General features: G+C 45.2%; 1 protein-coding gene across 1 annotated transcript; it reads left to right on the forward strand.

Annotated features, from left to right (window-relative positions):
• The first annotated feature begins 612 nt into the window (after positions 1-612).
• Positions 613-10637, forward strand: INF2 (inverted formin 2). The gene is made up of 5 exons (XM_062628097.1): positions 613-987; positions 7238-7646; positions 8970-9085; positions 9620-9779; positions 10600-10637. The coding sequence occupies exons 2-5, from the start codon at positions 7253-7255 to the stop codon at positions 10635-10637; spliced, it is 708 nt and encodes a 235-aa protein (XP_062484081.1). The 5' UTR covers positions 613-987; positions 7238-7252.
• Positions 10638-10912: the final 275 nt, after the last annotated feature.

Consider the following 10912-nt stretch of genomic DNA (forward strand, 5'->3'; position numbering starts at 1 on the left):
CTGGCTTTCAGTTAACACCTCCTGAGAGGCTGAATGGATGCATTTTACAGCTGTGGCTTACAAACTTGTTTCCACGTGAAATCTTGACCATAATGGCACAGAGAAGTTTTCTGTTACAAAAAGCTCTGAAAATTTTCAGAGCCTGCTCAGCCCACAAAAGCTGGGCTGGTCTGAAGCTCAGTGGGACCTTAGGAGTGCCATGATGAGGGCAGGATTCCCATCATCGAGCCCCTGCGCAGGGGAGCACTGCCTGAGCCTCCAACCTTTGCCCTGCTATGCCTCTCCTAGCTGCTAATCCCGGATTGGGCTGCCTCGGGTTGGATATCCTCATAATTTTAAGCTGTCCTGCCTCTCTCAGGGTTTCAAACATCTTGCAGTGTTTAAGGCCCAATGCCACAAAGCTGTAAAGCCCCCACGCAGCTGATGCAAGGTGAAGGGGCTGCCCCCACGGCCTGCCTCTCTCAGACTCTCCATCCCACCCAGCCCGGCCATCCTTGTCCTGGGTTTTTTTTAATTTTTTTTCCCCCCTTCCTTTCACCAGATCATTTCCCTGCTTTGATCATTTCCTTGCTCTGAGTCACCCCATGCCTGGACTGCTTCCTCATGCTGGCAGGTGGAGCTGTGGTGGGGTGCAAGCCTACCTTCTCCCCAGCCCACGGGGAAGTGTCACCCTCCCAGCTGCCAGTGCAGTGAATGGAGAGGGTGACAAGTTACATGCAAATGCATTCCCTGGAGGCTACAGAAAAATGACTTCCTTGCGCCTTTCCAAAGACTGGTATTTACATACTATTAGACGCTGACATCCTGTTGAACTTTCTTAGAGCCTGTGATTTGCAGACATGCTCGTGTGGGGATTTAGACTGCTGACTGAAGGTTGCTTAGCAGAGAAGAAAATGAGCTGGTCAGTGAAGTGAAGGCTCACACAACCAGTCAAGAGGATCCTTCTGTGTAAGAGAGACAAGGAAATAATTTGGCTTCAGCTCTGAGGTATGAATTATTCTCTCTGCCCATTTTCTCTCTCCACTTGGCATCCTGTGGAGGTGTTTAAAATTAACCCCCCAAAAGGCAATAAAAGGGTTTTGGCTCTCGTCTGTTTGTGTGACAGCTTCCTACTGAGTGGCAGCTGCGGGAGTCTTAGTTATTGCCAAACTGTCCATGTTGCTGGGTTTCTGCTTCTCACTTGACCCCCAAATCATCATAATAAATTACATCCCAAAATGCTGAATGATGCTAGGATCACTGGCAGGTGGAGGTGCTTCTGGCCAGGTCTCCCAGTGGCAGTGGCCATTTCCCAAGCAAAGGTCTGACAGCTGCACCAACCTGATTTAAACCTGGCTTACGAGGTTAAAGTAAATTGGATATTGAGTGTCTTTAGAGTGTGTTACTGTTGTAACAAAGAGTGGGTTTAAACCCATTTAAAGCTAAGCTAATACAACCGTTAAGTATAAATAAGTGTTTAGATGCCACTGAAGGTCCTAACATAAACATCCTTAAGCATCTCACTTGAGCTTGATTTGTATGTGGTACTGATAGCAGCCTGATTATTTATTTACTTGTTTATTTATTGGTGAGGAAGAAGGCACTAGTGATGATTTTTACTGGTGTGGTTAATCCTGGTGTAACCCCATCACTACTAATGTATATTGAATGGACATATTTACCCCTTGTGCAAGACATCACATGGTATCGTAGGTTGTGTTTACCCAGGGGAGAGAAGCTGTGCTTGCACACAGCATTCCAGTAGTGGTGAATGGCAATGAATCAGGACAAGGTGGTTTTCCTTTCTTTGTAATGAGCTATACTGGCAAAATACATACATATAAAGCCACAGTCCTTTTTGTCTAAGCACTGAAATCCTTTCCTGGGAGTTCATTTCCGGAAGAAGCCACTGTCAGCCCCATGCCAGCCCCAGGCAGTGTGTGAATGGCACAAATCCTTCCTGCCAGCCACAGAAGCCCGAATGTCTGTGCTCCTGCATTTGCTAAAGGCAAAACACTCCCTGTAACAGTGCAGCGCCTCTGAGGACAAAGCCAACCTAGGCTGCTTTGGGAGCTCCTTTTTGCCTTATACATAGGCTGTGCCAAAGTAAAACGCACTGTGCTGGAGAATTCATTTCCTTCAGTAATGTGGAGCAAGACTGAGCACTCATTCCAAGACCATTTCATTTTTTTAAGCATTTATCACTCATTCTGGCCTCTGATACAGGTGAGGATCAAGCATACATAGATCTGAAGATCACTGAGTCTATTGGCTATGGCAGAAGAAAGGATGGAGCAGTGGCTGGTTTGCATGCTGAGGTCTGTTGGGCAAAGCATGCCTTTTGTTTGCAAGCCTCAGTTTCCTATAGTACCGTTACTGTCAGCTGCCCTAGGAGACTCATTACACTGATGGTTCCTACTGATGCTGGTGGGCCCACACCAAGGGGTCAGGTTGGTTTCTAAACCAGAGATTTGTGGTGTTGCTGCCTGTCCCTGCTTCTTTCAGTACTTGGGAGGATGATTTCATTAGCCTGTATGTGAGCGAGCAGTTCAGATACTACATGGGTAAACACAACAGTACAAGTGAAAGCAGGAGAGAAGGAAGAAACCCATCATGCTTCTGGCAGTAGTTTTGGAAAGCACAAAGCCAGGATGTTGTTTCTTTTTAGTGACTGTCTGTCATGTTGCAAAATGCAAAGACTTAGCATATTCCTAGCAGCAGAGTGAAAACTGGAACTACCCAGAAGCAAAACCTATCATTAGCAGTCAGACAGGCAGAACGGGCTCCTGAGCGTCAGGAGCAGGCGCAGAAGGAAGGAGGGACTGAGCAGAGAAAAAGAGCTTCCTTAGCACCAGCTGCTAGGGCAGCACGTAGGGCAGGGTCCTTTCAGACTTCCTCAAAGGGCAGCAAGGAGCTGCTATTTCCTCTCGCCCCTGCCCATCCTTGCAGCAAGGGCAGCAGGTCTGCTCCCAAAAAATCAGAATGGTTTTGAGCTGTAATTTTTCTCCCTTTTGTTTTCACTCAATTGCACTTAGCTGCCCTGAGAAATCTCTTTTTACAAGTCCTCCTGGGTCCTTGCTGTGATCCGTGTCATCCTGGAGGCATGTAATAATTTCAGCTGAAAGCTGTGCTGTGCAAATCTCTTCTCCACAGCTTCACAGGATGGAGAAAGTATTGATGTGCCCTGATTTACCTCCCACAGATGTCATCTCCCTAGGAGCTGACTTGAAGGACAGAAGGGCACAGAAAACTGATTCTGGGAAGCACCCGATTCAGAAAGAATGGAGGAAATTTTATGAACTGGTTTGTGTGAATGCAGGGAACATCACAGCTTTGCAAACCCAGTGATCCAAAAAGTTAGCACCATGAACTGCAATGTTGCTGTGGCTGGTTGCAGGAGGACAAGTCTTATGATGCCTTTATGTTTCCCACAGGAATCTCTTCAAAGTTTTTTTTCATTGATGCTTTAGTTGTCATTCCCCATCAGGACTAACTGACCTTTGAGGGTGAGAAGCAAGATGAGGAGAGGGTTGCATTTATCACAGTGAATGTCGTGGCTGTTGGTGTCCCCACAGCAGGAAGCACAGAGGCACCATCAGGCTGTGCCCTAGGGAGCAGCACCCAGCACCCAGTCCCGATGCCAAGTGTTTAGCTGGGGAGAACAGGCTGTGGGTGCTGCAGGCATGGCTAGCTGCAGAGGCTGGGGGCATTACTTCCACCATCGCATCCTCTTCTGTGTCCTGGGCAGCAAAAACCAAAGCTCCCCATGCCCCTCTACTGGCACAAGGCAAGATGTATTCAGCCTTTTAAATCTAGCATCTTGTCTCTTTTTGTCAGGGGACTTTCCTTCCCTCAGCCAGCATAGTCTAAATGGCCTCTGTGAGACAGCAGACAGATGCGTTCCATTTTCAGCCCTTATCTGTCTCACTCTGCTGAGATCATTTACCTGCTAATAAGTTCCTGTGGTCAGAGATAAAAAGTGAAACTACCAGCCCTTTAAAGATGTATCTGAGTGGCTTTGCAACACTGTGCTTAATGGGAAGAATGGAAAGATGTTGCATTCATAATGTATCACTCATATCTATGTTTGTAAACAGACTTATCACACCATCTGCAGAATCATACTGCAGTCTCCTCCATATTTATTTCCTTTCCATTTATATAGTACAGCTCCTATTTATTTTGTTTCCTTTTTTTTATCATTAAATACATTAGCTGTCTTTTTTTCTTCCCTACAAAAAGAGTACACTGTCTGTGGGAAAGAATATTTAATCAATCCAATTTGTTCAGCTTAGCACATAAAAATACAAGCCGGTACTGTTTGGAGAAGTACCTGCCTTGGTTTCCTATCTCTTCATCAGTATTTCCTGTCTCCTGTTGCACTTGGTTGTGCTTGATTTTCAGAAATCAGTTGAGCCTAAGTTCAATAATGCTGTTTTATTGTCTTTGATATATAATGAAGTATTTGCACAACTGGGAGCAAAAAGCCAGCCTGTTTTGTTATCTGTTTTGATAAGAAACATTTCAATATATACAAGTAAAAATAGTGATTTGCTGAGTATAAAAACAAGTCACCCTGAGAGAGAGGGAGGTTGTGGCTGGTAGGAACTTCTGCAGCCCCTTGGGTAGACAGCACAAGCTCTGGCATGATCCAGGAGGACCATCCTCCTCCAGCAGCTACTCTGGCAGTCTTTCTCACCAGTAGGACCATAAGACTCTGCTGTGAACACACAGGACCCAAAACCAGATTTTCTGCCTGATGCATGCTTTCACTTTGTGGAGAGGAAAGAGTCTGGGTTACAGCAGAGCCAAGAGAAGGATGAGTCCCACCCAGTAAGCCAGGGCTTGGCCCCAGTGCCAGGGCTTGGGTTTGTGCCCATCCCTGTGCAGAAGGAAAAAATACAGGACAGCTGATTCATCCTCCCAGCAGAAGGCTGAAGGATGTTGGATTATTGTGAAAGGCACTGGAGAATGGGCCTGGGCAGGATGAGCTGCACTTCATCCAGATCAGATGGTCCTCAACACTGCCCCATGCTGAAGGTCTGGGCTTGACCCCAGGCATTGGAAGAGGACTGCTGGGTTCCATGCACAGAATGGGGTGGGATCTGACCACAGCTCCTTAAGAGTGTCTCTCCAGCCCCACAGCTGTGAATTAGCTGTGGTGAAAGATGTAGGACCTTGCCCCATCACCAAGGGCTGTGACCTTGGGGCAGGATAGTTTCGTTTTTCTCCCTCTGGAGAGGGAGAATTTCTCTTCTCCTTTGCACTGAGGCTAACCCAAATTCCTGGTCTGCAGTACAAAGGAGTGACTGGGGGTGACTAATTCCAACAAGAATTTTAGCAAGAGTGAGTAAGGGCTCTGGCCTGCACACAGTGATGACAAATCTTAGAAACTCAAGCCTGTGCTTTAGCAGGAGGGTTTGTTGTTTGGGTTTTGGGTTTGGTTTGTTTTTTTTCATATGGTGCTTTTTATTACCACTGTGTTCTTAGATAATATATTTGCAACTTCATGTTTCTCGATTATGACCATCATTTTTTTCCAGATAGCAGAGCAGTGAACAGCTGGGCACTTGGCAGCTGTTTCCCCATTAAAACAAAGGGAAACTCTGCAAGAGGGTTTCTTCAGAGCTCTCTAAAAGGATTTGCTGTGACTGTATTCCACTAATTCCATCACCCCTCTGACCCTTACTCAACACGGGTGCTGTGAGTTGTGAGCTGAATGCCACTGCCAGAGAGTTCCACCATTGCCTTTTCCCAGGGGAAATGTTCAAGCTCTCTGAAATACCCCGTCCTGTCCCACTTTGCATCTTTCCAAGAGACATGTTTAGGCCTGTAATATGATGTGTATCTCAAATGAGCAAACTTTTTAGCTGTATATTTGCCAAGGGGTGACTGCCAAAATAAGGCTTTTGGTAAACCAGAAGCCATGATGCTCTACTGCAACAAAGCAGCCAAGACCTTTCTCAACAGTGCAGTCCCCAGGAAAAGTCAGAAGGCAAGCTTTAAAAAAAACAGTTATTTCCAACTTGGTCCATCCATTATTTCCAAATGGTCCATACTTTATCTTGGCTTTCTGGCAAATGAAACCTCTCAGAGATTTCTTGGGTTTTTTTCCCATTTCTTTCTGTACATGCTGCAGGGGTAGAAACCTATTGCACTTGAGCTGGTAAGGGAAAGCAAGACTCTCCTATAATCCCTTAAATCCCCAAGTGCTGGGCTTTGGGGGCCAATTGGCCTCCAGGTTATTTTGATCCCTGTGCATGCTCACCAGCCCAGGGAAGCTAATGACCCTGTGGTGTGGTAGGGAGGAGAAGGTAGTGTTAGTGGCTGGTTTTGGGTTGAGCAGGTTTATCCTCTCCTTTTGTGGTACAAACTGACCTTTCTGGGAGCAATTCAGCTTCAAAACGATTGCATTCAGCTTTGAAAAGGACTTGCATTGTATAACTTAATCACTGTGGGCCTTAGAAATAATAATCCTGCCTAAAACCATAAAATTTGGTACCAAAAGTTAATTAGACTTGGCTTTGCTATTTCTCTGTGTTGAATCAGCTCCTCACCCCCCTTGCTGCTAGCAGCATCCTGAGATAGGCCATGTCCTCCATGGAGATGGGCTTTGAAGAGATGGTACCCATTTCCAAAAAGACACACTGCTGTTTTCATAGCCTCTTGCTGCTGTCCCTTCACATGCAACCAGTTGTGCTCTCACATTATCATGCACATTTGCTATTGCAGCACACAGGAAGAGGTTGAGTGCTATAAAACTAACCTCCATCAGTCAAAAGACATAAAAGCAAAAAATAACAGGGTAATCAGATGCTCTTATGAGCAGGATATGCTCAAAATTACTTCTCCATCTCATTGCAAATGCTTAGAAACTGCATGGCCTCTCCAGCACAGTGAGACTTTGAAGTGGTTTAATAGGCATAAGAAGTTCAAAGCTGATAAAGCCACTTCCAACCTTATCCTTTTGCTTGATGTAAATTGGCTACTTTTAGAACTGTATTTGCTGGCTTACATGTACTAAGAGTCTCTCTACAGAGTTTTCAGGGCCTGAATGTAATGTATGTGGTTAAGGAAGGGATATATTGAATTTCTTTGGGGAAGGACAAATTCTAGTGTGGGCTATAAATGCTGGAGAGCTGGGGACCTTCTGCAGTTGAGCTTTACATCCCAATCACTAGGAGAAAAACGCTGGCTGCTGGAGGGTTGTTGGTCAGTCAAGACAAACTTCTCACTTTGTCTTTTCTTTTTCTTTCAGGACAAACTGTTCACTATGTCAATCAAAAAGGAAGGTGCCCACAAGAAGTGGGCTGCTCTGAAGGAGAAACTCGGACCCCAGGAGACTGACCAGTCAGAGGCCAACCTGGAAAATGCAGAGCCAGAGCTGTGCATCCGTCTCCTGCAAATGCCATCAGTGGTGAACTACTCTGGGCTGAAGAAGCGCCTGGAGAACAGTGACGATAGCTGGATGGTCCAGTTCCTGGAGCTGTGTGGGCTGGACCTCCTCCTGGAGGCCCTGGACAGGCTGTCTGGGAGAGGAGTGGCCAGGATTTCTGATGCCTTGCTTCAGCTCACCTGCATTAGCTGTGTGCGAGCGGTTATGAACTCCCAGAGAGGCATCGAATACATTGTGAGCAATGAGGGCTATGTCAGAAAACTCTTTCAAGGTGAGAAGGCACCTTCCTCCTTCATCCGTCATATGCAGCATGGGGCAGACTTCCCTGTTCCTTATTCTCCTGCCCTGCAGCAGGCTTCTTGGAAATTGTTGGTTGCAACTGGTTAAAGACATTGTTTTCTTCTTTAGAATAATACTGCTTTGAAATCATGCTGCCTTTGCTACACAATGCCATTTCCACACAATATCTTCATAGTTTACTGAGAAACCAGGGATAAACCCAGACTTAGCTTATGTGGGCATGAGAAGTCCTCAACCCTGCAGTTGTCAGCAGACATTTGCTGTTTAGTCTTTGCCCAAGGGCAAAGGAAGAGGAATTGAAAGGGCTTGAAGACTTGTAGCCTGTAAAGATAAGGAAAGGTGGCATGGTTTAGACTCAGAAAAGTCCATTCTCTGTGCTGCTCAGTCTGTTCCATCTAGAAAGTGGGTAGCTAGTGCCGCTTACTTTCTGCTGCCATTTAGTTGGTTCGTCATTAGGTATGAAACTCATCAGGGCATCTCCTAGGAGTTACTGTATAGCGCTTAATAATGGTGCTGCTGGGAGGATAACTTCTGTGCTGCTCCACAGAGCTGAGATCACAGCTGTGCCCAGAAACCCTTATTAATAGCTCTTCAAAATGCATTTAGTCTGAAAGCTGGCTTGTTCCCCTCCTCAGTTTTGAAGTCTTTTTCCTGTCCACCCTGCACTTTCTTAACCCATGTGAAATTCAGAGCTGTATTTTTGTGCTGTGGAAACAGGGAGGCAAGCTGGGCTTTTCAGTGGTTGAGCTTCTTTGGGCATTAATAAAAAATATAAGATGGTCTCATCCACCCCCTTCTAGCTCTAAGGGCTGACAGAGAAAGAGAAGTGGGAAAAGGGGAATTCATGGGGCCTGGTTAGAACAATTGGCCTACTTGATATGCACATTGGATGTCTCTGCACTAAAAATAAGGCTCATTAGTTGATGAAAATGATTCATCTGCTGTTCTGGAAAATACACATATGTGAAAATGGGAAATGAGATGTGTGACTGTGGGTGCTGAAATCTTGGCTGCTGTTGCAGCATGCCACTGGTACATGGAATCGATGCAAGCTGCAGCAAAATGCCAGTAGGGTGCCTGTAGCATTTACTGTTCACACTAGAAATTTACATCACATAACGCTATTGGGATGGGATATCTATGCATTGGGATATTTCTCTTCCCATCTTCCATGTAGTGGCTCCACTTCTTGAGTCCTTTTTCTACCACTGATCATGACCCATGTAGCAAAAGACACTGATATTCAGAACATTAATGTCGTTCTAAATTCTTTTTTGTTTTGTTTTTCCTCCAGCACTTGACACAACTAATGTCATGGTCAAAAAGCAAATATTTGAGCTCCTGGCTGCACTGTGCATTTACTCATCTGATGGCCACGCTTTGGCTTTGGATGCCTTGGACCATTACAAGGCAAGTGTTGGGCTGTAGCAGGAGGTATGGCTCTGGTCTTATCCATGCAGGTAGATCCATGTACCACAAAATAGGGCTGAGAGTTAAGGTAATTTTGCATCGTTTCAATAAGAGAGGCAGGGATTTATGGGGCGATAACGATAGGAAATTTGGCCTGGTCAGCATAAATCTGTGGCACTGTGACTTGTCTGGACAGACAGCTGCCAACCACAAGGTCGTTTCTGGCAGGAAAAGCACAACCCAATTAGCAAAAAAGATGTTGCCACATCTATGAGTTTCACTGGCCACAAGCTCTGATAGGTGCCTCAGTTATCAGAAAGCATGGAGATCCAAGAGGAGTTTCACTGACTTTCTCTGCCAACCAGACCCTGCTTCATAATGGAGGAGTGCTGTTTTCACCTATTTTCCTGTCTTGTGCACAGTGGGGTAAACTGAGAGGTTTTTAAGAGGTTTTAATTCCATTTGACAGCCTGCACCAAAGTGGTAGACATTTCTGAACTGTCTGAATAGAAATATCACTTGTGTTATTAACAGAGTGTGAAGAACCAGCAATATCGATTCAGCATTATAATGAACGAGCTCTCCAACGCAGATAACGTGCCGTACATGGTTACACTGCTGAGTGCTATCAATGCCATCATACTGGGGAAAGAAGAGCTAAGAACAAGGACACAAATCAGAAATGAGTTTATTGGTAAAGATGTTTGTTGCATTTAACTTTCTCTGGAGAAAATCAGTTGCCAGGTGTTTTTTGTTTTTTGTTTTTTTGGATGTATCCATAAGGTGACTAAAGAGGGCTGGGAGCAAAACTGCAAATATTAAAGGCATTTTCCTTTTTTTTGAATTCTGTTACCTTCAGTAACTTTTATGTAACCATACTTTTTTAACTTTGCTGCTTTCTCATAGCTTTGCTCTTTTCTGGAATTCCAGCAGGACTGTGTCACTTTTCAATACATTTCTATAGCCAGCCATCTTATGTAGCCACATTTGCATATGTTGCAACTCCTCGTAAGAGTAAATAAGGTTTCTTCACCCTGTGTCTACTCAGTTTAGCCACAGAAGCTGCCCTGTGGTACAGAAATACTTTCCAACTGCTTGAATATTGGGATCCTAGGTACCTTTGTTAGGACTTACCTCACGTGATACACACATGTGAGTTGGTGAGCCTGAGCTTCATTTCTCTCTGTTGATAGCAAGGGGCATTTGACCGCACTGTCCATCTGACTGATTTTAGATGTCTAGTTTGTAATGAGGTGGCTCATGCCCCAGAATTGCCTGTGTCCCTCAGTAACTCCAGGGGGATGCTGCAGTGGTTCACACAGCTGCAGACGTGTGTACCATGGGTCTCTTCATTTACCAAATCACCCTACCTACTTTGTGTGATCCATCTGAAGATATTTTCACATTTTCTCTCTGCAAAAAGTGTTTCTGAGCATAACATTATGTAAAAATCAAAACAGATCAATACCAAGTAGGTCATAATGCCAACATACCTACTTTTTTTGTTCTCCCAGGTCTTCAGCTGTTGGATATTTTAGACAAGCTAAGGTAAGGATCACTGTTTAAATTTTCTTTTATAAGCGAGATTCATAGTAACTTAAGGTGTGGAAACTTAATACTTATCACCTTTCAGCTGTGTGAAGTCAAGTGTACCTGGGTGGAGCGGACTACACTTGTATTCCCCCATTACATGGGAACTGGGGGCACTAGGCCAGTGTTAAGATGCTCTTGCCAACTGCAGTGTCACAGGGACAGCTGTTGGTGCAGATGGCACTGACAGCGTCTCTGGGCACAATGGAGCAAGGCTCAGCGACATCCTTGTTGAGG

The sequence above is a fragment of the Pezoporus occidentalis genome, unplaced genomic scaffold, assembly GCF_034315485.1.
Source record: "Pezoporus occidentalis ecotype Australia unplaced genomic scaffold, CSIRO_AGI_Poc_V1 ctg31, whole genome shotgun sequence".
In the NCBI taxonomy this organism is placed as follows: domain Eukaryota; kingdom Metazoa; phylum Chordata; class Aves; order Psittaciformes; family Psittacidae; genus Pezoporus; species Pezoporus occidentalis.

What these genes read in the sequence shown, in the direction of transcription:
- INF2 (XM_062628097.1), top strand. Translation starts at nt 7,253, where the DNA reads ATGTCAATCAAAAAGGAAGGTGCCCACAAGAAGTGGGCTGCTCTGAAG. An exon ending in ATGCCTTGGACCATTACAAG is followed by an intron (nt 9,086 to 9,619) that starts GCAAGTGTTGGG and finishes TGTTATTAACAG; the next exon opens with AGTGTGAAGAACCAGCAATA. An exon ending in AATCAGAAATGAGTTTATTG is followed by an intron (nt 9,780 to 10,599) that starts GTAAAGATGTTT and finishes TTGTTCTCCCAG; the next exon opens with GTCTTCAGCTGTTGGATATT.